Consider the following 25,965-nt stretch of genomic DNA (forward strand, 5'->3'; position numbering starts at 1 on the left):
GCCCGGAGTATCATTTCCCCGGTAAAAAGACAGCAATGAACGTCGATACATCCATATACGTCCATACGTGAAACAGCAAAAAAAGAACTAAAATGAGGTAAAATCCACTTCCTAGCAGCATTTATTGATTGAATACAAATACTGGAGCTTTTGAGACATTACAACCAGGCCAGGGGGGTGATTTTTCCCGGGAAAAGACAGCGATGGACGTCAATGGCGAAACGGCAAAAATTTTACTGGCGTAAAATGGGGTAAAATCCACTTCCTAGCAGCATTTTGTGATTAAATACAAACACTGGAGCTTAAATACAAACACTGGAGCTTTTCAGATATCAGAACCGGGCTCACAATTGAAATATTATTTAGGAATATAGCCATATTATACTCACCAAAATTCTTTTTAACTGTACACAATATCCATCCTCCTTTCTTTCTTCCTTCTTTTTTATCACCATCAAAGCTAATGATGAAAGTCGAGCCTGTCCTGTCATATTTCCGGCATAGTCCATCTTGAAAATGGCTTTAAATCAAGACAACAATATATTTGCTTGTGCAGCTAAGTTAGCGCACTGAAAGTGGCGCACACACCCTTTTCCCGGCTGTAACAGGCTTGCTAGCTTCGGCGTAGACCGCCATTTCTTAATGATGTCCATTTTAGCAAGCCAATAATAGTTGGTAAAAGCAATGACATATCCCAGCCAGCAAAATGCCAATGCCTATGAAAAAGCATTGTGGGGTTGCCAACTCGAAATCTGATTGGTTAAAAGCAACAGTCTTGTTTAATGCAGCAGAGCCTGCAGAACTGATTGTGAAGGCTTTGAGGCAGATTTCTGATCCTGGCAACAAATAATGGCTGAAATGTGATTGGTTAAATGCTTTAATGTGAAAACACACATCTGGAAGCAGTGCAACCAGGGGGAAAAGCAATGAAAGGAAGCTAACAGACCATTTGGAATAATAAGTATTGATGGACAAAATAGAATATGATTCAGATATTTCTTAGGCCAGCAGAGAAGGCCTTGAAGGCCCTGACGGCCCGCCACTGGTGGGTTTCCTCGGGGTACTCTGGTTTCCTCCCACATTCCAAAAACATGCATGGTAGGCTGATTGCTCACTCTAAATTGCCCCTAGGTATGGGTGTGAATGTGAATGGTTGTCAGTCTCCTTGTGCCCTGCGACCGGCTGGCCACCAATTCAAGGTGTCTCCCACCTCTGGCCCGGAGACAGCTGTGATTGCCCCCAAAACCGCGACTATAATGAGGATAAAGCGGTTCAGAAAATGAGATGAGAATAAATTTCTTTCCACTTCACAACTGTCACACTTGTTGTTTCTTGACAAAAAAAAAATCAATTTTATATCTATGTTTGAAGTCTGAAATGTGGCGAATGTTTGAAAAATTTAAGGTGGCCGAATACTTTCACAAGGTAATGTATATGCCCACTACGCATTGCACAGTGGCAGGCCGTCAGGGCCTTCAAGGCCTTCTCTGCTGGCCTAAGAAATATCTGAATCATATATTATATTTTGTCCATCAATACTTATTAAATAATTCCAAATGGTCTGTTAGCTTCCTTTCATTGCTTTTCCCCCTGGTTGCACTGCTTCCAGATGTGTTTTCATATTGAAGCATTTAACCAATCACATTTCAGCCATTATTTGTTGCCAGGATCAGAAATGAAGTGAAATGCCTCAAGGCCTTCACAATCAGTTCTGCGGGCTCTGCTGCATTAAACAAGACTGTTGCTTTAACCAATCAGATTTCGAGTTGGCAACACCACAATGCTTTTTCGCAGGCATAGGGATACGTCATTGCCTTCTCGCTGGCGTAGGGATTCGTCATAGAGTAGGCGGCCCAAAGCCAGAGTGAGCCAGCCAGAGCTAGCAAACTCTACCCACAATGGCCGACGCAGGAAAACAAATGGATTTGGTTGCAGATTTGCTGGCAAAGCCATTTTCCAGACGGACTTTTCCAGAAAAAATGGACATCATTAAAAAAGGGCGGTTTACTCCGAAGCTAGCAAGCCTGTTGCAGCTGGGAAAAGGGTGTGTCCACCACTTTCAGTTCGCTAATTACGAGCGCTATCCCTGGCTCACGGACTGCGAGGAACACTGCAAATTGTATTGCTGGGAGTGCTTGTTATTTGCCACCGATCGACATGGTGTTTGGAGCTACACTGGATTTGCAAATTTGACTTGTTTAACCAAAGCAGCAACGAGACACCAAAGCTCTGCCTGACGCTTACAAGCAACGGTGCGCTCCAAAACTTTTGGATACTCGAGTGGAGTTACAATTCAACGAGCAAGTGCGCAGGGAAACGGAGCGCCACAACGAAAAGGTGAAGAAAAATAGGGAAACCTTAAAAAGTTTGATAGACTGCGTCATTTTTTTGGGCAAGCAGGAACTTTCATTTCGGGGACACGATGAAAGCGCTGCCTCCCCAAACAAAGGAAATTATGTGGAACTTCTTTCTCTCATTGCTGAGAAAAAGATGGATTTACATTACCACCTGTCCACTAATAAAGTATTTAGTGGCATGTCGGGCAAAATACAAAACGACCTGATCACTGCTATTGCTGAAGTGATGGAGGAAGAGAGCAGAAGCAAAATAAAAAAAAGTAGTTTATCTCTGTAATGGTGGACGAGACGACAGACGCGAGTAATGCAGCACAGCTCGCACTGGTTCTGCGTTAAATCACAGGCAAAAGTGTCAAGGAGCGGTTCGTCAGATTTGAAAATGTTACCAGTGGGAAGCGAGCCGATGACATTGCAGGTCTCATCATTCAATTTTTGGTGGAAAATGAATGTCTGGGTAAAGTTGTGGCACAGTGTTATGATGGTGCAGCGGTCATGTAGTCTGGATTAAATGGGGTGCAGGCTAAAGTTAAGGAGAGAGCACCGTTAGCTTTATTCATACACTGCTATGCCCATCGGCTCAATTTAGTACTGACTCAGGGGGGCTCAAAGCTTAAAGAATGCAAGATTTTTTTGCTCACCTGAATGGCTTTGCTGCATTTTTTTCGAGATCACCTCGACGCACACAACTGCTGGACGAAATCTGCCGAGCGGCGTCTGCCCCGTGTGGCAGTACGCATCCAGAGTGGTCAATACGGTATTTGAGAAGAGAGCTGCTCTAAAGGAACTTTTTCATCACATCCTGGAGCATCATGACGAGTACGACGAAGAGTCTGTGCGGTGTGCTGATGGATTTAAAGCACGTCTGGATGATTTTGAATTTTGTTTTTTGCTTCACACATTTAATGGCACTTTTGAGCATTCAGACGTGCTTTTTTCAATACTACAGAACAACAAACTGGTTGTACAGTTTTGTCTTGCAAGAGTAAAGAGGTTTTGTGACACAGTTGAACGCGAGAGGAGCCAATATGAGGAAATCTACGAGGCCACCGAACGCAGTGTGGGTGCTCCAAGCGCACAAAGAGGTCAAGCGCAAGATTCTCGCGTGCATTACCAACAACTTCACGACAGGATTCTGGACAATATTATTTGCCAGACGCGGACCAGATTTCAGGACCACGAATGACTGATGTTTCTCTCCCTCCTCGACTCGCAGATATTTCGGGAATACCAGTAAACTTTCCCACATGCAGCCTTCTCCACCTTAACACAGAGCCACAGAACACTTTTCGATCTGCCTTGGCTAAGAACAGAACTGATTGTTATGTATGCCATGGATGATTTTGCAGGAAAATCTCCCACTGATCTCCTTGACTTCCTTCAGCAGAAAAATCTGAGTGAGAGCATGGGGTAGCTGTACACATTAGTGTGTTTGGCAGTGACCATCCCCGTGTCCACTGCTTCTGTCGAACGGACGTTTTCAGCCCTAAATAGAATCAAAACTTACGCCAGAAATACAACAGGACAGACTAGACTTTCAGCATTAGCTTTGATGGCGATAGAAAAGAACTTCTTGATGGACCTGAAATGCACGTGTAATCTGTACGACAGAGTAATTGAAATCTTCTTGAGGAAAGAAAGCAGGATGGATTTTGAGTATAAATAAGAATTTTTGTTGAGTAAAATGTGTCTATTTTCCGAAATAATATTTAAATTTTTGAGGTTATTATTTATTCTTTTTATGTGTCGCAGCTGTAGCTGCATTAAAGGTTTTATAGACATAAAATACTTGAGGGTTGTGATTCACACATAGCACTACTGAAGGCCCAGGTGAGAAATGCACAGCCCGTCACTGGCATTGCATATACAGACACTCCTCAACTTACGAACGCAATTGGTTCCGAGCGATTGTTCATAAGTTGAATTTGTTTGTAAGTTGATTTAGTGCTATATTTTGTATTATAATTTATGTTTAAGGCCTATATAAGTATATTGAAGGTTTATATAAGTGCATTTGTATGTTTAAGGCTTGTATAAGTAACACGCATTGGTTTGTACTGAAAAAAAAAACATTTAATAAAATGGAGAGAATATGTACAGTACTGTAGAGAGAGAGATAGATTTATGTATTAGAAACTGGCCAAAAGAAGCGACCTAATGACGATTGCACAGTTTTCTTCTTTTTTTCATCATAAATGATGCAGTAGCACTGTATGGCATCATTCAATTGATTTGCAAACTTTGTGCAACGTTCAATATTTGGGTCCTGCTGCTCGATCTTTCTGTTTATAAATGGTACTGAATGTGCAACGCTCACCACTTTCTGACGCGCATCAAGCTTCGTTATTATTGCCACTCGTTTCAAATGAAATGGCTTGCCTCTTCCTTGCAACTCCCTCAATAGAAGCCTTTAGCTTTTTACCAACCATATTCAATAATGGATGCATGAGATATTTAATGATACAAATGAAAAAGGTTCTTTGCACACTGGAGATACATTCACGCACTTCCGCATTGCAACGAAGAAGGTAGATGCTGGGTGAGCTGAGCTCTCACAGCGCCAGGCGTCGGTATTAGCGGCGGAAAGAAGTACTACTCCGAAAAAGACGCGAAAAACAAAATTGGACTTGCGAACATTTTTGGACTTAAACGCAATTTGCAGACATGTTCGTATGTACCGTTGTTCGTAAGTTGAATGTTCGTAAGTAGGGGAGCGTCTGTATGTCAAACTTAAAACTAGGTTACACTTTTTTGACTTGCTTGTTATGCATATGACACTTGAAAAAGAGGAGTTTTGTGCCATTGGACTTTTAATGCTATTTGTTTGGAGCGAATCATGACCATTCAGCCATTTTAAATACATGTGTACAGGAACTTTATCTTAATGTGTGAATTTATGTGAAATAATTGCATTCACAAACATTAACAGCACATTATACCAAAAAACATTAAAGTAAAAAGTATAAAGTAAAGACTTCCTGTGTGTGGTTCCAGTTTTTGACCAACTTTACGTCTTTTTGACTATCCGTTTTTGCTACCGAAACCAAGATGGCGCCGGTCAAGTGGCAGCCGGTGGCGGTAGCTCCGTCTACTCTTGCTCGTTTTGTGTTTTTGCTGCTTTTCTGTCTTAATGATTTGATTTGGTGATTCTTAATGATCCCATTTACTTTGATTTGCTTTTTACTTTGTGCTTTTGCTTTGTTGTTCTGCGGCCTTTGCGACTGTACTGTCTAACTCACAATGAAATTTCCCGAATACGGGATGAATAAAGTTATCCAATATCCAATTCTGCAGTAAAGCAGCAGAATAGTGGCATTAGATTACTGTGAATTTTCAAATGTATGTAAATATCTAATTTTTCTCATCTCCTTTTCTGAACCGCTTGATCCTTATTAGGGTCGCGGGGGCACTGGAGCCTATCCAGCTGATCGCAGGGCAAAAAGAGACGGACAACCATGCACACTCACACCCATACCTAGGGGCAATTTAGAGTGTCCAATCATCCTACCAATATGAGAATATTTATTGTTAATATGTAGTCAACTGATAATAAATGTAGAATTTGTCTATGAAGGATATTCATGAGATACTTTAAGATGGCTTGAGGAAAGTTAAATACAGCAGATACTTTTTTATTAAACTTTTTTTCCCACGAGATTTAGTGACATGACACATTTTCAAATCGCACCAGTATGATTGTTAAGATCTTAAAAGAACATTTCAGCTGAGCTATTCATATCTTTGTAAACATCAGCATATTCTTTCATGACTGCAATGATGAGGCGAGTTGCATCCACTTCCTATCGACAAACTTTAGAACAAGTGTCTTGGTGAGGGTATACTTGGGCTCCGGCATTTGTTTGTGGTTGAGAAACACTCCTCTGCTGACTTCTCTGTTAACACGTGTCAAAACAGTGAGAATATCTTCCTTTTTTTGGCTGCAAATAAAAAACACATCATCACACAGTATTTATAGAATACCTTGTGTAATATCACAATAACAATATTTAAAATCAATAAAAGCGCATGAAGTAGTAGATTATTTTTAGAGCACCATCCTTTTTGTATTAACATAAATCTCACTGTCTGACGTCTAGTACTGCATATATCAGTAAAATTCTTTCAATAAGGAAGAAATTCACAATATAAAGTTTTGGGGACATTTATGGTGTGCTGTGTACACAGCAGAGCTGTCAACTTCTCTGGAATTTCCGAGGTTTACCTGGATAAACAACGCAAACTCTGTGACTCTGGACAACCTCCCTAAACTCCAGAAATAATTAAAAAATGTCACTTGCATTTTTTTAAGCAACCATTTCGGAAAAGTACTGAATTTCCAATTTAAATGCCTCGAAATTCACACCAACTTCCGCATATTACTTCCACATTTGATTCAAGTGCACTGTAAACCGGATGAATTTGGTAACACGAGTGCATTGTGAATCATCCGAATTACAAGTTCTGACAAATGATTCGTCTTGTGCCACTTCAGCGTGCCAATCAATTTGTAATCGATTGCATTGATAGCCTCTATCACTTTAACATTTTCATTTTTGATTTTTTCACAAGGGAAGTAAGTATTATTAAGGCTGACTAAATCACCAGTCTTATTTTGAAACAAATCCTATCATTACCAAGATTGTTCTAAAGGACGTAGGCGTACACAGCACTGGTAAGTATGCTCGGGTCAAGTGCAAAATGGATGGCAATTTGGATGAAACTTCTAATAAGAAACCTAGACACTCGCAGAAGTTTATTGGTTCATATTTAACAAAATACCCCATGTTGAAGCCGTCTCCAAAAGGACCAACATTTGCACATTGCACAAGATTCATGTGCGACCTCAGGTGACACATGGGGGAATTACTGACTGTAAAACACACGTAGAAGGACCCAAACACAAGGATAAATTCATTTTCAATATGCTGTACTTTTTCAATAGTTTGCAAAAACACAATATTTCAATGAATGTAAAAACATGATAATAAGTTTGATATAAATTGTCCTACTTTTTTTTTTACATTTTATATCAATTTTGCGTGAATCTCATTCACTCCGGAAAAACTCCAGAAATGGGACAAGGGTACTCCTGAAATTTGGTCGACAGAGGTTGGCAGCTCTGACACTGGTACACGGTGGATCAGAGCAATGGAAGCAGAATCTCAGCAGCTTTCAACAAGCAAAATTGGAGACTTTTTAAGACCATTTTGAATACCATTTAATATCCATTTCACATCGATACTGACAAAAAATACACATCTTTGAAAAGAAAATTGGAGATCTAGAATTACTTGTAAAGTACAATCGTATGAAAAGATTTGGGCACCCCTGATAATTTTCAAGATCTCCCTTTATAAATTATTGGTTGTTCGAATCAGCAATTTCAGGTAAATATTTCACAAAGCAGACAAACACAGTGATATTCGAGAAGTTAAATGAAGTTTATAAGATTTACAGAAAGTGTGCAATAATTACTTGAACAAAAGTAGGCAGGAGCATAAATTTGGGCACCCTTGTTGTTTTATTGATTTGAATACCTTTAGCACTAATTATTGAAATACAAAATTCCTCTGGTAAACTCGTTGACCCTTGACCTACAGTTGTGGTCAAAAGTTTACATACACTTGTGAAGAACATAATGTCATGGCTCTCTTGAGTTTCCAGTTATTTCTACAACTCTGAATTTTCTCTGATAGAGTGATTGGAACACATACTTCTTTGTCACAAAAAACATTCATGAATTTTGGTTCTTTTATGACTTTAGTATGGGTTAACAGAAAAAGTGATCAAATCTGCTCGGTCAAAAATATACATACAGCAACACGAATTAGCAATTTTGGTGACTTAGAAAGTTGTGTCAGTGAAATGAGCTTCATAGCATTGCCTCTTAACTTCTTGTGAGTGATTATGAGTGACTACAGCTGGTGACTTCTCTGAGGGCATTTAAACATGGCTCATTGGATGCAAGCGCCCACAAACGTTACAATGGAATAGTCAAAGGAGCTCAGCATGGATCTGAAAAAGCAAATCCTTGACTTGAACAAGTCAGGAAAGTCACTGGAGCGATTTCAAAGCAGCTGCAGGTCCCAAGAGCAACAGTGCAAACAATTGTTTGTAAGTATAAAGTGCATGACACTGTTTTGTCGCTGCCACGATCAGGAAGAAAATGCAAGCTATTACCTGCTACTGAGAGAAAATTGGTCAGGAGGGTGAAGATTCAATCGAGAAGCACCAAAAAGGGGATCCGCCAAGACTTAGAAGCTGCTGGAACACAGGTGTCAGTGTCCACAGTCAAGCGTGTTTTGCATCTCCATGGACTGAGAGGCTGCCGTGCAAGAAGGAAGCCCTTGCTCCAAAAGCAGCACCTTAAGGCTGGACTGAAGTTTGCTGCTGATCACATGGACAAAGATAAGACCCTCTGGAGGAAAGTTCTGTGGTCAGACGAAACAAAAATCAAGCTGTTTGGCCACAATGCCCAGCAATATGTTTGGAGGAGAAAAGGTGAGGCCTTTAACCCCAAGTACACCATGCCTACCGTCAAGCACAGTGATGGTAGTATTATGCTGTGGGGCTGTTTTGCTACCAATGGAACTGGTGCTTTACGGAGAGTAATTGGGATAATGAAGAAGGAGGATTACCTTCAAATTCTTCAAGATAACCTAAACTCATCAGCCCGAAGATTGGGTCTTGGGCGCAGTTGGGTGTTCCAACAGTACAATGACCCCAAACACACATCAAAAGTGGTAATGGAATGGATAAATCAGGCTAGAATTATGGTTTTCGAATGGCCTTTCCAAAGTCCTGACTTAAACCCCATTGAGAACTTGTGTACAATGCTGAAGAAACAAGTCCATGTCAGAAAGCCATGAAATTTAACTGAAATGCACCAAATCTGTCAAGAGGAGTGGTCAAATATTCAACCAGAAACTTGCCAGAAGCTTGTGGATGGCCACCAAAAGCGCCTAATTGGAGTGAAAATGGCCAAGAGACATGTTACCAAATATTAGCGCTGCTGTATGTATATTTTTGACCCAGCAGATTTGATTACTTTTTTCTCTTCACCCATAATAAAGTCATAAAAGAACCAAACTTCATGAATGTTTTTTGTGACAAAGGAGTATCTGTTCCAATCACTCTATCAGAGAAAAATCAGAGTTGTAGAAATAACTGGAAACTCAAGAGAGCCATGACATTATGGTCTTCACAAGTGTATGTAAACTTTTGACCACAACTGTACATACACAGGTGAAGCCAATCATGAGAAAGAATACCGTATTTTCACGCTTATTGGGCGCATCGACTGAAAGGGTGCTGTCTCAGTTGCTGGTCCAATTTCTGTTTTTTGCCCATGGAAAATGTGCTTCGGCTGAATGGACGCGCTGCAATGGCCGTGGCATCGTGACTAATACGTTAGCATGCATGCCAGCGTACGCTTTAAAAAGGCAACAGGAGCAAAACTGAGTTTGATTTTGTTTTATTGGGCGAGTTCACAAACAATGCTGGGTTACATCTCATTGTCGGGATCAGAGTTGTCACCGTGGGGTTTCGTAATAGTTATTCCAGCTTTGACGAAAGCTCAAACTACAGTGCTCGCCAACACTTTGCATCGATAATGCATTCCAAATCGTCACGTAACTCGTGCGATGCTGCATGCCAGTCTTTGTATGGAACTACTGTTTGCCATCCGACACCCATCACTCCTAAGCCGTTCGTAACATCCGTAGCTTTAGTCCATCTTCTAAGCTTTCACCATATCTTGTTGTCATTCACGTGAGGCCTTTCCTGTGCATCGCTATAAGGTGTTGTTTATTTGACTATTGGGAGTGTTTTTGACGGTTAAAAGCGCGACGATCATATGGGAAGTCAACTGCCTCCCCACTTGCCTGGGATGTTTTGAATAGATTTACCGTAAAGCTTGGAGTAGGCGGTCAGGCTATTTTTAAAGTTTGCTCATTTGAGCAAGAGAACATGAAAGTCCACTGGGTTGACCGCAGTAAATAGCGTGACGGCAAGAAATGAAACCAGTTAGTCAAGTGATCAGAGTCATACAAAAATTTGAATTTAGTGCACACACAAGTCGCACCGACTGAAACTTTTAAGTGTGCCCTATAGGCGTGAAAATACGGTTTTTAAGGTGGCCAGTTGCAAGTTGTTCCCCTCTTTGCATCTTCTCTGAAGAGTGGCAACATGGGAGCTTCAACACAACTGTAAAATGACCTGAGAACAAAGATTATTCAACATCATGTTTAAAGGAAAGGATAGAAAAAGCTAGCTCAGAGATTTCAGCTTTCAGTTTCCACTGTGAGAAACTAGTTAAGGCTCGGAGTGGCAGACCAAGAAAAATCTCATACAAGCAGAGACGAAGGATTTTGAGATCAGTCAAAATCAACCCACAGACCAGCTATACAGACCTACAACATGCTCTTGCTGCAGATAGTGTCACTGTGCATCATTGAACTATTTAGCACACTTTGCACAAAGATGTTGGGAGAGTAATGCGGCAAAAGCCTTTTCTGTGTACATGCCACAAACAGAGTTGCTTGAGGTATGCTAAAGCACATTTGGACAAGCTAGCTTCATTTTGGAATAAGCTGCTGTGGACTGATGAAATGATTTGGACATAAAAAGGGGCGGTATGCATGGCGGGAGAAGAACACAGCATTTGAAGACAAACACTTACCCACAGTAAAATTTGGTGGGGATTCCATCAATCTGTGGGGCTGTGTGACCAGTGTAGGTACTGGCAATCTCGTTAAAGTTGAAGGTCGCATGGATTGCAGTCACTATCAGCATATACTTACAAACAATGTTCAAGAAGAATCAGTGACAAAGCTGAAGTTGCGGTAGGGCTGAATACTCTAACAAGACAACGACCCTAAGCATGGCTCAAATTCTACAAATGCATTCACGCAGAGGAACAAGTACAATGTTCTGGAATCTCAGTCCGCAGACCTGTATGTTATTGAAAATCAGTGGTGTGATTTAAAACAGGCTGTCCATGCTCGGACACCATCAAACCTGACTGAACTGGAGATGTTTTGTAAAAAAGAATGGTCAAAAATACCTTCAACCAGAATCCAGACCCTTATTAAAAGCTATAGGAAGCATTTAGAGGCTGATATTCCTGCAAAAGGAGCATAGACTAATTATTGATGTAATTTTTCTGTTGGGGTGCCCAAATGTATGCACCTGCCTACTTTTGTTTAAGTAATTATTGCACACTTTCTGTAAATCCAATAAACTTCATTTCACTTCTCAAATATCACTGTTTGTCTGCTATATGATATATTTAACTTAAATTGCTGATCCTAACAATGATTTATAAAGGAAAATCTTGAAAAGGATCAGGGGGGCCCAAACGAATGACCGTATATAGGTTTGAATTTAGGTCTTTCGCATTGCGATAGTAAATGCTAAACCTAACAAAAAAAAAGTAGTACTTTCTCTGTTGTCAACCAAAATGTGGTTGATTTCTACAACCAATGGCCATTGGGTGTCAGTGGGCGCATTATTTTATCAATTTCTTTCCCAATATTATTAATTTTGCCTCATTTTTTTCATTACCAGAAGCATGTTGTATGCTTCATCCACTTTTCTCTCCATTGGTCATTTTCTCTCATTCTTCCCAATTCTGATTTTGTGTAAAATCTCTTATTCCAACCCCCCTCCCACTAAAATAAAATCCAGTTTGTGGGTGACCGGAATGCCTTGGTATTGTGACAGAGATTAGAAGAAAAACATGTGGTCACCTGTCACCACATGGTTATGGACGTAACTACAAAAAAAGGATGAAAAGTATGGAACGGTGCCCTACTGTGGAAGCCCTTAGATAGGGAGCGGTGACTCAATCCTTGAATTCATTAAATCTATTTATCTAATTTAGGTAAATTTGTTTTAATTGTTCACTAAGGCAAAAAAAGTTAGTCTTTGTCTTTTTTATTATCCTCCTAAAATTAGCGCATCTGGTATTTACGGGTGGGCAGACCGGAGGATAGACGGATGCAGTGGGTATTGTTAATCCATGCCTCCACGTAGGATGGCTATATTGAAGTCGAGGAATCTGGGATTTGGGGGTAATTTGACGATTGCCACATGTTAAGATAGGTATGACACAAGCAAACCCATGCAATGTTCCCTCTAAGGTGCGCGCGTGCGCAATTGCGCACTACTCTCGTCTTCTCTGCGCAGCAGCAATCATATGGCGCGCAGTAAAAAAAAAAATAATAATAATCGGATTTTTTTTTTTCTTTTTTACCCCTTTCCCCATTATGGCGCTGTTTAAGCGGCAGCCAGTGGCAGTAGCTCTGTCCACTCATGTTTTTCGTGTTTTACAGCATGTTTTACATGAAAAATTCGCCTAAAGACGTTTCGCCGGCGGACGTTTTACAGACGGACAGGTCGCCGAATGAACGTTCGTTCAAACAGCGTTTAATGATTAAATACAAATACTAGTATTTGTTAGTTTAATTATTAAATACAAATACTAGTATTTGTTAGTTTAATGATTAAATACAAATACTAGTATTTGTATTTAATCATTAAACACTGTTTTCAGCTGGATTTGACCGAATTTGAGAGCATTTTGAGCCGTTTGGCGAATGGACGTATATGGACGTTTTTTTGCCTCCATCGCGACATCATCGCGACATTTTACCGAGGAATTCACTTCCCTGGGCTCGGTTCTAATGTCCAAAGAGCTCCAGTATTTGTATTTAATCATTAAACGCTGTTTTCGGCTGGATTTGACCGAATTTGAGAGCATTTCGAGCCGTTTGGCGGATGGACGTCTATAGACGTTTTTTGCCTCCATTGCGATATCATCGCGACATTTTACCGAGGAATTCACTTCCCTGGGCTAGGTTCTAATGTCCAAAGAGCTCCAGTATTTGTATTTAATCATTAAATGCTGTTTTAGGATGGATTTGACCCGATTGCTGTCATTTTACGGCTCGGTTCTGCTACATCTGCCCGCCCAAGAGTGCTTATTCCCGGACTGCCATGCCCGCCCAAGAGTGCTTATTCCCGGGCTGCCATTGATGGTAGACTAACATTGATTTTTACTATAATTTGGACAACACCGGCGGCGGGCCGAATTAAAAATCCTAACGGGCCGTATATGGCCTGCGGGCCGAGGTTGAAAAACTTGTACGCACACGATCCGGGGGCGGGGCGAGCGCGCGAATCCCGTTTCGGCGAAACCTCCGTTCGGCCGAATGAACGTTCGGCGGAACGTCCATTCAGCGACCTGCCCGTCTGTCAAACGTCCGTCGGCGAAACGTCTTTAGGCGAATCATCAGAGTACCGATGATGTCGCTCACACTGGTACTCAGTGCGCTCAGGGAGGTTGTCTTTCTGCTCAGACCAACAAAAAATTAGAGGGAACATTGAACCCATGTACTGTGATCCTTCACCACTTTGCGGCCTCAACATTCCTGACTTCAGCACATTGCATTTTTTCTCATTACCGTATTTACTCCCATATAAGCCGCTTTTATCAGACAAAACAATATATGAATGAATCGAGGGTACAGCTTATATGCGCATAAAAACACGATCTGCAAAAAACTGTAATTTGACGGCGCCGTGACACGATGACGTCACGACAAAATGGCGCCGTGACGTCATGACGCAAGCGAATGCCGATACGGTCATTTATTTCAAAATATAGAAAAGCTAAACAGATAAAATGCGAAACAAAATTTATTTTGCTGTCTATGAATGAAATTCATGAAAAAAGACGTATCTTGCATAAAACGCGAAAAGTTCCCGTCACTGCTCGCTCGGGGCACGCCCATCTTAGCGAGGTCAGGGCGTGGCCATCTTAGTGAGGTGACCTAGACACGAGTAGCCTTGATTTTGAAATTTAAAAAAATTCCACCTTGATTTTTTTTGTTTTGTTTCTTGTTCGAAAGTGACAACTTTTGGAGTATTATGAACCATCGAAAGCATTGAGATATTTTGACATTAGAAGCAATATGGCTGCCACAATGTCTTAAACTTCTGGTAAGAAAATTGTAATTTCTGTAATTAGAAAGCATCAGGTTCTCATTAAGATAAACTTATTTCTTTTTTCAAATTGAATAATTTGATATTTTGCATTTACAAATATTGATATTGACCCTAATAATGTGCTTTTGATTCATACAGCATCTCAGAAATACCACTTGTGATTTTTCTTAAGATTTTCCCTTCAAACACATTTGTACTCCGTTAAAACCATGAGTATGGAGGTGAAAATTTCAACGTAACTTTTAGGGTGCGGCTTATGCGTGCGGACGGCTTATATGCGAGGAAATACTTTAGTATAAAAAAAGTCCATAAAAATGTCAAAATCCACACTGAAACTCGCAAGCGGAAGACAGGAGATGAAAAATGGCGAAAGTCAGGGCAACCCCTTCGTCTTCGGCACTGAATTGGGTGGCACTCAGCGCAGAAGAAGCTAAATTTCACAATGCAAGAAGAATGATGCATAAATAATACAAACAATATTGTGCCTTTTCTTCAAAATACTTTACATACACTACACAGAGCCTCTCCGAAAATTGTATGGATTTTGAATCGCCATTGAAAATTCCTCTTAAACGTCCTGCATAATGTCAAAATTCATGCTGAAACTTGCAAGCGGTAGACAGGAGATGAAAATTGGCTGTGAAAATCGCAAGCGGAAGACAGGAGATGAAAAATGGCGGTGAAAATAGCAGAAATCAGGGCAGCGCTTCTTTGGCGGTGAAATGGGTGGCACTCAAGGCTGGGTGCATATCCAAAAGAAGAATGGCGCGCCAAATAAAACAAAGGAGACGGACGCCGTGCCTTTTCTTCGGATTCCATTTCGGAAGGAAGAATAAAATCATGGTTAAGATGGAGAATGGCCTATTGGGAAAAGATGATTCCTCTGGATAACAACATGATTAGAACCAAAGCCAAGACCTTTTATGATAGCTTAGCTCTTGACAAAGACAATGAAGATGTACCTCAGTTTCGTTCTAGAGCCGCGACCGAGCTTCTTCGGCCGGCAGACTGTGAGGCAGCGAAATGCTAGGTTCAGGAAGAGTTCACATAATTCAAGAGAATGGTTGGTTATCTTCCGGAGCAAGTTGGCCTTTTTGGAAATTCTTATTCAAAGATGAACTAAAAGATAATGCAGATCGCCTGACGTTCATCATGTGTGAGGATACTGCTGGCTGGCTTAATCTACATGTTTGACCGTCCTCATGCTTTAAAAAACAAGAACAAAGCCTTGCTGCCTGTCCACTGGATAAGCAACTGGAAAGCCTGGATCACGAAGGGCCTCACAAACTGTTTCATCCCAAACGCAAAGATGTACCTCGCTGAGAGGGGGCTGCTCTTCAAGATTTGAACTCTGCAGGAGGAATTGGAGATTTAAACACTTGTTTTTAAATTGAATATATGCCCTCTATGGTACTCCCATTAAGCTCATTCATTCATTCATTCATCTTACATACTGCCGATCCTCGAAAGGGTTGGGGAGGTTGCTGGAGCCTAACCCAGCTGTCTTCGTGCAAAAGGCAGACTACACCCTAGACTGGTCACCAGTCAGTCGTAGGGCAGACAGAGAGACAGACGGCCATCCGCACTCCCAATCATACCGCCACCAGCGGGAATTGAGCCCACGCCTGCCCGCACTGTAGTCAGGCGAGTGAACCTCTATCCCATTAAGCTGTTTTGTTTAATTTATATCAAGTGGAGAGGAACTATTTCTGCTGTGGGTAGCATTTAAAGTATTTAAAAAAAATAGATTATATATAGATAATAATACTTTAGTCTTTTCATATACTAATAACAGTAGTATTTGATAAATTATAATTGTGCTTATGTACTTGTATAGGCACGAAAACATGTAGTATGGTAGTAATAATAGGGGTTTTCCTACTTCGCGGTTTTGCCATTATTGCAGCCATGTCTGGTCTACATTATCCGCAATATTCGAGGGATTACTGTAATAATGTAATTATTATCAAAAACACTAAAATGTTTCAATCTCACCTCTCAGCAGATTGTTGGAGCTGCTTGCAAAGCTCTTGGATATAGATGGAGCCTGTGCTCTTGTTTCGGAATGCCTTGCATTCTGGCACAGTGGCCATGCCGACCAAAAAGTCAGCATCTGAAGCCACTGTTTCGGCGTGGATGGGAGCCGCATCGGTTTCCAGGTTACTGTGTCTGTCCTCACTTCTTTGACTTAGGTTTGGGGGGCACAGCTGGGATCCGGTTTGATAGCCTTTTCCCTGACAAGCTTGGATGAAGAACAATTTAGGTTTCCCTGCCAAAGTGGGAGCATTTCCACTTGTGAAGGGCTGAGTCAATTCTCGAAGGAACACCTTATTCTCATCACTCCCGAAGACACAACCACTTTCTCCATGGGAGAGCACACAAACAACCTAAACGCAAATGTAAATGCACAGTTTGTTTTATTGCGGTGAAAATTACTCGGGTACCCCCCCCCCCCCCAAAAAAAACACGAAGAAATATGGGTTATGTAAAAATGATCTAAATGTACCGTATTTTCACGACTATAAGGCGCCCATAAAAGTCTAAAATTTTCTCCAAAATAGACAGGGTGCCGTATAATCTAGTGCGCTTTATATATGGACCAATACTAAAATTGTTATCACGATAAAATAAAATAAATCAGTCGATAGGACAACTACGCCAAGCAGCCCCAGACTACTATTTCCCATAGATAAAGTACTGCGCAGTGACTGCTGGGATATAGAGTTCTTAAATACACTCAGTATGACGGCGAGCACACTAATTTGGTGCTCGCCGTCATTTCGGGTGTATTTACAAAAGAAATCCTGCCGCTAGATGTTGCGAACTATATATATATATTATATATAATAACTCGGAGCTTGCCGTCAATCCCAGAGGCTTAAGAACTACAACAGCTGGACCCGGCGTTTTGGAAGACTCATTTGGGCAATTGTTTAATTCGGACACAGAAAATGAGGACTTTGATGGATTTGTGGGTGATGTTGGCGTGAGTAAGTTGTAAAATGTCTAAATAAAGTACAACCGAACTCAGTTTTGCTTGCGTTGCCTTTTTAAAAACGTGTTTTTAGCGTGTGGGTGCAGCGTGCAAGAACTATATTTCCCAGCAGTCACTGCGCACCGGAACCCGGAAATAGGCTACTTCCGGTAGCCAGCGCTATTGCGTTTCGATGTTCATCCATATATAATATATAATATATATGTGTCTAAAAAAACGGTGCGTGCTTTGTGTGTTTAAAATACAGAAATAGCACTCGTTACTGACACTGTGGCTAAAAATACGATGCGCCGAATAGTCGTGAAAATACGGTACAGAGTATATAAATTTGATCTTTCTCACCAGAGCATCATCCTTTGAAAAAATTCTTGAAGCATGTTTTTTTAGTTCAGTCCTTATATCTTCTCCTGTCAAGTTCTTATGCACAATCACGTTGAAGCCAAATCTGGAGAACAGCAATTTAAGAGTTTCTATAGAATACAGAAGAAAAGGTTTTGACTTGTGTGGCCATTATTGACTTATCCATTAAAATATCTTTGAATGACACCCATCAGGAAAATATTGAAAATTCAAATATTTGGCTTTAAATATCCAAACATGCGTATATGTCAGCCATTTTTAATGAAATGCACACTTTTGATGGGCTCTTATTGGCAAAAAACAAAAAGAGCACTAGGTTTCTCACCTATTTCATATTAAGGTAGCTTTCAAAAGACACGCTATGCATTGTTATTCAAACAAAAATATTAGTTTTAATATAGTTTGTGTTTCATTAAAGAATTAACTATTTTTTTGCCTGCAATTTTGTGGTTAACAGTGCAGGGTGTACCCCGCCTCCTGCCCACAGAGGAAATGCCTGACGTGAATGACAACAGAATCTGGGTGTGAACGCTTGGAAAATGGACTGAAGCCATGGATGGAACACAATTTAACAGCTTTGCTAGCAGCTCGGAAGCGTGAATGCCGGATGCCCAATATAGGGCAGGCAGTGTCGCACAAGTTACGTGATGATTTGGAATGAATTGTCGATGCCGATATAACAGCGAAGAGTCAAAGGCGTGGGAGTGATGCATGTCACGAGTTCCTATGGATTGTGGATGACTGGGTTCAAGTGTCGGCAAGCACTGTTGTTCGAGCTTTCCCCAAACGTGGAATCAAGTTCTCGGAATACACAACTCTGACTGACAGTTGAGCCTAGCATGTTGAACACTGAACTCGTTATATCATAGTGTACCTTTTACCTCAATAAAGCATTATCAAACTTAGTTTTGCTCATGCTGTCTTTAAAAAAAACACGTTAGCAGCTAGCATAATATAGTTACGCTAGCAGCTAGCATAACATACGCTAGCCTAGTGTCATGCTAGAGCCTTTTCAAACGAGGCGCCCTATATGTATTGACAAAAAACAGAAAATATACCCGCAGCGGAGACTGCCGCCTATCAGGCTATTTATAGGTGTGAAAATACGGTATAAAGATTTTTAATAGTGATGTAAATTAAACAATTCAAATTCATCAATTCAAATCGTATCGTGTTTTTCAAACTATAAGTCGCACTCTTTTCACAATACAGTCATACCTCTACTTACGAATGGCTCTATGTGCAAAACTTCCAGGTTAGGAAAGCATTTTACATGCAAATGAATGCCTCGAGATCAGAAAAATATCCAAGTTACGAAAACCCCCAAAACGTACATGCATTCATTATTCGTTATTTTATTTGGAAATATTGTCACGGATGCATTGATTCTCACTTTAAAACCTCTCTACTCTATCCTGGGCTCTCATTGGCTGTCCCACAACAACCACTGTTTCAAGATTCTCTCTCATGTACTTTTCACCGCTGTTCATTGTCACGGAGTTCTGACGGTGTTTTTTGTAGAGTTTGTGGATAAGCAGTTGCTTTTGTTTTTATCATCATGCCTCCCAAGAAAATTACCAATGCGAATGAAAAGACGTGGTCAGCGTGGGACAAAATAGTCTATCTCAGGACTGTGAGGTCGATCTGCCAATCAAGTGGTCGAGGGGCATAAAAACAGACTCTCTAGAGTTAGTGGAACACTCAACAATACGGAGGAATAAACGAGAAGGCATACGAGGAGGAAGCAGCGAGCATTGCAACAGAAAAAATCAAAGAAATGCTGGAGATATTTCACGAACTTTTTGTCTTCGTGGAAGAAAAAACTATCCAGAAAAAGTGTCCACGATCGCCCACTTTGACGACATTTGTCTGTTGCATTATAGAAACATCATTAAAAGCCGTCAAAGGGAATCGTCTTTGGATAGTTTTTTTTCAAAACGTCCGTCAACCAGCACGGCAAAAGGGAAAATCCAAGCAGGTAAGAACCAGTAGCGACTAATAGAACGGGTGAAAAATTAAATTCCAAAGAAATCATAAAAGGGTAATGTTTGTTAATGATTAATGTTGTTTACCGTATTTACTCGCATATAAGCCGCACCCCTAAAATTGCCTTAAAATTGTTGAATTTTACAATTTCTCGCATATAAGCCGCCCCCTGATTCTCAATTTTCACCTCCATATTTATGGTTACAATAGGAATACACTTTGAAGGGAAAATCTTAAGAAAAATCATCACAGGTGGAATTTCTGAGATACTGTATGAATCAAAAGCATATTATTAGGGTCAATATCATAAGTTAATATGCCTTATTCAATTTGAAAAAAGAAAAAAAGTTTATCCTGATGAGAACCCAATGCTTTTTAAGGACATAAATTACAATTTTCTTACCAGAAGTTTAAGATGTGGCGGCCAAATTGCTTCTAATGTCAAAATGTCGATTTTTTTTTCTGATGGTTCATATTACTGTAATAGTTGTCACTTTTGAACAAGACAAAAAGAAAAAAAATCTAAGCGGAATTTTGTTTTATTTCATAATCACAAATGTACAATCCTGGGTTCAAATCCAGGTCACGTCTCACCTGTGTGGAGTTTGCATGTTGATTTGAATTGAATTGAATGCTTTTATTGTCATTATACAAGTATAATGAGATTCCAAAGCTTTCACCACATAGGTTTATATTTTAACGATCGACCGCAAGATCTTCGATCAGCCTTAACTATTGTGATGTGCTGACATGCTAAACGCTATGGTCTGAGCACGTTTAACTACGGTAAGATGGGGGCCCCCCGAGCGAGCAATAGCAGACACAAGTAAGTGTACTCACGTCTGGCCAGTCTGAGCACGTTTACCTATGGTAAGGTGGCCGTGCCCCGAGCGAGCAGTGACGGGAACGTGAGTTTTTTAACATTTTATGCAAGATACGGTTTATTATTTCCTTGAATTATATTCATAGACGTCAACATACCTTTTGTTTAGCGTTTTATCTGTTTCTCTTTTCTTTATCTGGAATTAATCGGCCGCATTGCCTTGCGTCATGACGTCACGGCGCCATTTTGTTGTGACGTCATCGTGTCATCATCGTCAACTTGCAGTTTCATGCATGTCGTGTTTTTATGCGCATATAAGCCATACCCTCATTTCAGTCATCATTTTTGTGTCTGACAAAAGCGGCTTATATCCGAGTAAATACGGTATAAGACGGGTGCTTATGTGTCCGTGTGGTTGTCAATGTCTTGAGTTTGGGGTGGATGTATGTGTGTTTGATTTTCTCCTGTTGTGTCCCCGACCCACAGGGTTTAACTTGCTACGCGCCGCCCAAAGGGACAGAATAGGAGAAAAGCAAACACACACATCCACCCAAAACAAGACAGTGATTGTGTGCTCTCTGTTGCATACCTTTCATCTTGTTCCAATAAGTTTCAACACTGATAGAATTTGTATGCGTTTAACACATAAATAAATCATTTTCTTATAATTTTTTTCTCATTTTTGTGTGCTTCCATGCATCTTTCATTCAAAATTGGGACACTTTGACCAATTTTAAAGGGTTTAGTTGGTAGTTGTGTGAAGACCGTGGAACGGATTAGAGAATGCACATATAAAGTACACCTCTACATACGACATTTTCAAGTAACAAAAAAGTTCTGGAACCAATTAATTTCGTAAGTAGAGGTACGACTGTATATGCTATATATACATATACACATCTGTATATATACATACACATGCACACGCAGATACATATATATACATATACACAGTGGTACCTCGTCATACGACCGCTCGTCATACAAAATTCTCGTCTTACGGCGGAAATTTCGATCGAATAATTCGCCCGTCATGCGATCAAAATTTCGTGATGCGACCAAGCCAGGTGGCCATGGCACTGCATGCATACATATATATATACACACATACATATATATACATATATATATATATATATATATATATATATATATATATATATATATATATATATACATATATATATATATATATATATATATATATATATATATATATATACATACATATATATATATATATATATATATATATATATATATATATATATATATATATAGATAGATATATATATATAGATAGATACATACATATATATACACCCATACCTCTACTTAAGAATGCCTCTAGGTACGAAATTCTCAGGTTACGAAATTCATCTGAATGTAAATGCATTTCCTGTATCCGTTATTTTATTTTGAAATTATCCTGGTAACATTATTGCGGCCTGATTTACTTCGGGTTGGAGCCTCTCAGAACATAACTCTTTTTACTGGCGTTTGTCGTCACGGTGTTCTTTATTTAAAATTAGTGGAGTGAATGAAATGAAAAAGCAGGGCCTGTGATTCATCTAAAAACAGAAGAGAAGAAAGTGGCGTGCGGTTATTGTAAGGCAGTACGACTGGCCGTAACCCTGGGTCTCAGAACTGTGAGACCAACACGCTCACTACTTGCCCACCAGGCCGCTGCAAAATATTCATTCATTCATTTATCCAGGTTCTGTGTCATTTAGCCTCAAGAAGGTTAAAAGTTAGGACCCTATCCTATCTAACTACGTATAGGCAATATTCTCCGTTGAGACTAGCTGCATTATGTCACACGAAAGGTTGTCCCCTGCCTGGTGCCAATAGTTGACCCCCCTTGTCAGGATAAGCGATATTGAAAATGAATGGTACTAATATAGCTTTGGCTGGCAGAATGTTTACCAAACTCATTAACAAATGCAAAACGTGTAACGACAAAGGAGCTACCTGGCTCAAATATGTGATGAGGCTCAAATTTCATTGAAAATAAAACATTATTTAATTGTTGAGTTTAGATTAATGACTTGAAAATACACACTCTCATCCTCCTGCGTTCCAGGCCTTTTTTGCAGCTCCTTTCCCAAAAATTCCTCAATGTTGATGATTACACACAGGCCGCGAGGGATGTGAGTCATTGCGTAGTACTCTGCCTGCGACACAAGCACACATAAATAAATAAGATGATCATAACTGATAGGGAATGAACAAACTCTGAGCTGTTGGATGTGTGTATAGAAACCTGATCAGAAAGTGAGGTTGGTTGGGTGTTTGTTTCTGCATCTGAGGATAGAAGGCTACGATCTAAGGATAAACAAAACAGTCAGCACTCACTAGCACGTATAGAAGAAATAACTCCTGACAAGTGCATTTTAAAGAGACGTACAGTTGGGTGGAGTCTGAGATGAGGACACACTATGGGAGATAGTTACATGCTGCCAAAAGAAATCACAGGATATGAAACATTTTCCTGTTGGTGTTACCCAGTGAACAGGTGGATACACACCTGGAATTTCACATTAAGATTAGAAGAAGGTTGACTCACTGGCTGAAGAGATGCCCCTGTAAGTGAAATGATTTGACAAATTTGAAAAAAAACCAAGTAATTTCAGTATTTCTAATTTATAGGGATCAAAATTTGAGAGGCGAAAAATCCCGAATCGGTAAGAGTAATACTAAATCCTACTGTCAGATCAACTAAGACTCTTGTATGATATTTGGAGGTTTTCCGATAACATTGGTACCAACAATTTTGTAGCTTATTAGTCCCCCCCTGCCGCTCAAAATGAATTAATACAAATATAAACCTAAGCCCAGTTAAGTTTACTAATCAAAGCGTTTTTCAGATCAAAACTACTGTTTTGTAAAAGCACCATGACGAGAACAGCACTGCACGTGCATCATTTTCCAGGTCAATCGTGTCGTCTTGCTAAAAATCTATAAAAAATCCTCGATTTTGGGGGTCCCACCTGCTTGTTTAGAACCAAAACACAGTTGTTGTGCTACAAAAATTCTCTTTTGAAAAATGGGTTAGATGAGAAAGGAACATTTCAGTTACACGCATAGCACAGAAAACGTGTATACAATTATGTACAGGTATGATACAGAAGTTCAGCACTTCAAATCAATCAAGCAAAATGTACAGATATGATATGAGAAGCAATTCAGCAGTTCAATTCAATCAAGCCAAAGCGTAAAAAAATAATCAAATTTGATATTGGACTTGAGCTGGGAAACGGCGCCAACGCGTGTCCAAGCATGATTACCACCTGCCTACACTACTTTGGGTTTTTACTGGCATCAGCAGACATAGTAACTGCTGAGCTTTGCCATTGGCCCGGAAAAAAAAGTTTGAGCACCACTGACTTTGAGGAACATGTCAAAATGGAGGGCGGCCCAGTGGGGCAAGTGGTTAGCGCGTCGGCCTCACAGCTCTGGGGTCCTGGGTTCAAATCCAAGTCACGTCCACCTGTGTGGAGTTTGCATATTCTCCCAGGGCCTGCGTGGGTTTCCTTCGGGTACTCCGGTTTCCTCCCACATTCCAAAAATATGCATGCTAGGCTGATTGAACACTTTAAATTGTCCTTAGGTATGGGTGTGAGTGTGTACGGTTGTCCGTCTCCTTGTGCCCTGCGATCGGCAGGCCACCGATTCAGGGTGTCCTCCGCCTTTGGACCAGAGTCGGCTGGGATAGGCTCCAGCACCCCCCCCCCCCCCCCCCCCCGCGACCCTAATGAGGATAAAGCGGTTCAGAAAATGAGATGAAATGAGATGTCAAAATTGAATTCTCTTTCATGGGGACCCTGAAAAGTGAAAGAAAACATGAAGCAGGTTTTAAGGATGTCCAAAATCAAGGGTTTTTGTCGTTTCGTAGCTTGACGGTAAAACCCCCTTCAAAAAGCAGATAAATGCTGCAAGTGCGCCTGCGTAGTGCTGCAAAAACTATAATCGTTTGTGGTCTGAAAGTTTTGCATGTGTTAAAAAACTGGGTCAAAGGTAAAAAAATGCGACCTCTGGATCGGTTTGAATCGATTTTTTTGAAGAACCAAAGGCGAAATTCAAAAATCGGGCCATGTCATGACACGATTCACTATTGAAGCTAACTATAGTCGAAAACCGCATTAAAATCGGACGTAAAATGTGGAAATGGCATCCAATTCGTATGAAATGGCTGTTTTTGGAAGTGTCCAACATCGAGGGTTTTTATCGATTGCAAGACGATACGAATGACCTGGAAAATGATGCACATGCAATGTTGTACTCGTCATGGTGCTTTTACAAAACAGAGTGGTCTGAAAGTTTTGCAAGTACTGAAAAAATTGCCCAAAGTTGCACTTTTTGCGACACCCAGGTACAAATATCGATTTTCTGAAAAACTCGAGTCCAAATTCGAAAATCGGCCACTATGCATCCCTACATTTGCCAACTTTTGGTGGAAACCGCATTCAAATCGGACTTACGGTCTTGTTTCCATTTCACCCAGACCTCACGGACACGCATACACACGCTCGCGCGACGAACACCTTCCCCAGCCTGGTACCTCAAGCCAGACAATCCCGCAACAACCACATACAACTTTCGTTGCTAGCAGGGGTTGGTTCGAGAAATTCAAGTGGCGATTCGGCCTTCGTAGCGTGTCGTTATTTGGAGAGGCGGCCTTTGCATACGAAGCAACAGCGCGGCGTGATGTTGAGGATGTTTTCCCTAAAATTATTGAGGAAAATGGCTATCTTCCGGAGCAAATCTTCAACATGGATGAAACTGGCCTCTTTTGGAAGAGAATGCAGTCCTGAACATTTCTGTTCAAGGACGAACTAAAGAAGCCAGGGTTCAAGGCTCACAAAGATCGAGAGGCATTACACGAGGGAGTTGGGGAGAGGGAGACAGTACCCATGATGTTCTTATGAGCAGCCTCTCGCATACGCTGTCTGCTCGTATATCAAAAGTTGTCTCGTATCTCAAGTTACCGTATTTTCACGACTATTCGGTGCATCGTATTTTTAGCCACAGTGTCAATAACGAGTGCTATTTCTGTATTTTACACACACAAAGGACGCGCCGTTCTTTTAGACGCAGCCAGGCATGGCATATATATTTTATAAATGAATTTCGAACCGTAATAGCGCTGGCTACGGAAGCGGCCCCAGACGCTATTTCCGGTGCGCAGTGACTGCTGGGATATAAAGTCCTTTTGTCAATACACCCAGGTTGACGGCTGTGATAACATTGCACTAACAGTATCAATATACTACAACGGCGAACACACTAATTTGGTGCTACATGCACCAAATGCACGCTACACCCGCACGCTAAAAACACGTTTTTAAAAAGGCAACGGAAGCAAAACTGAGTTCGGTTGTACTTTATTTAGCCATTTTACAATGTACTCACGTCATCATCACCCACAAAACCATCAA

At 40.6% G+C, this 25,965-nt stretch overlaps 1 protein-coding gene and 1 long non-coding RNA gene across 6 annotated transcripts in view; one reads left to right on the forward strand and one right to left on the reverse strand.

The window, feature by feature from the left end:
• Positions 1–5,970: 5,970 nt before the first annotated feature.
• The window catches only part of LOC144085518 (caspase-8-like), a 54,652-nt gene continuing 34,657 nt past the window's right edge, over positions 5,971–25,965 (reverse strand). For 2 of the 5 annotated variants that reach the window (XM_077614862.1, XM_077614866.1), the window contains 7 exons: positions 23,055–23,110; positions 22,935–22,983; positions 22,791–22,852; positions 22,590–22,701; positions 17,701–17,828; positions 16,359–16,750; positions 5,971–6,292 (listed from right to left, as the gene is read on the reverse strand). In XM_077614862.1, coding sequence (XP_077470988.1) covers positions 6,118–6,292; positions 16,359–16,750; positions 17,701–17,828; positions 22,590–22,701; positions 22,791–22,852; positions 22,935–22,983; positions 23,055–23,110 — 974 coding nt within the window. In that variant the 3' untranslated portion in view covers positions 5,971–6,117. Of the gene's footprint in view, positions 6,293–9,548; positions 10,572–16,358; positions 16,751–17,700; positions 17,829–22,589; positions 22,702–22,790; positions 22,853–22,934; positions 22,984–23,054; positions 23,111–25,965 lie in introns of those variants that run through there. The other 3 variants (XM_077614863.1, XM_077614864.1, XM_077614865.1) reach the window with 3 other exon arrangements.
• LOC144085522 (uncharacterized) lies at positions 13,670–18,623 on the forward strand. Its single transcript, XR_013304170.1, has 2 exons — positions 13,670–16,762; positions 18,176–18,623. It is a non-coding gene; the product is annotated as an uncharacterized LOC144085522 (long non-coding RNA).

The sequence above is a fragment of the Stigmatopora argus genome, chromosome 12 (assembly GCF_051989625.1).
Source record: "Stigmatopora argus isolate UIUO_Sarg chromosome 12, RoL_Sarg_1.0, whole genome shotgun sequence".
NCBI lineage: Eukaryota > Metazoa > Chordata > Actinopteri > Syngnathiformes > Syngnathidae > Stigmatopora > Stigmatopora argus.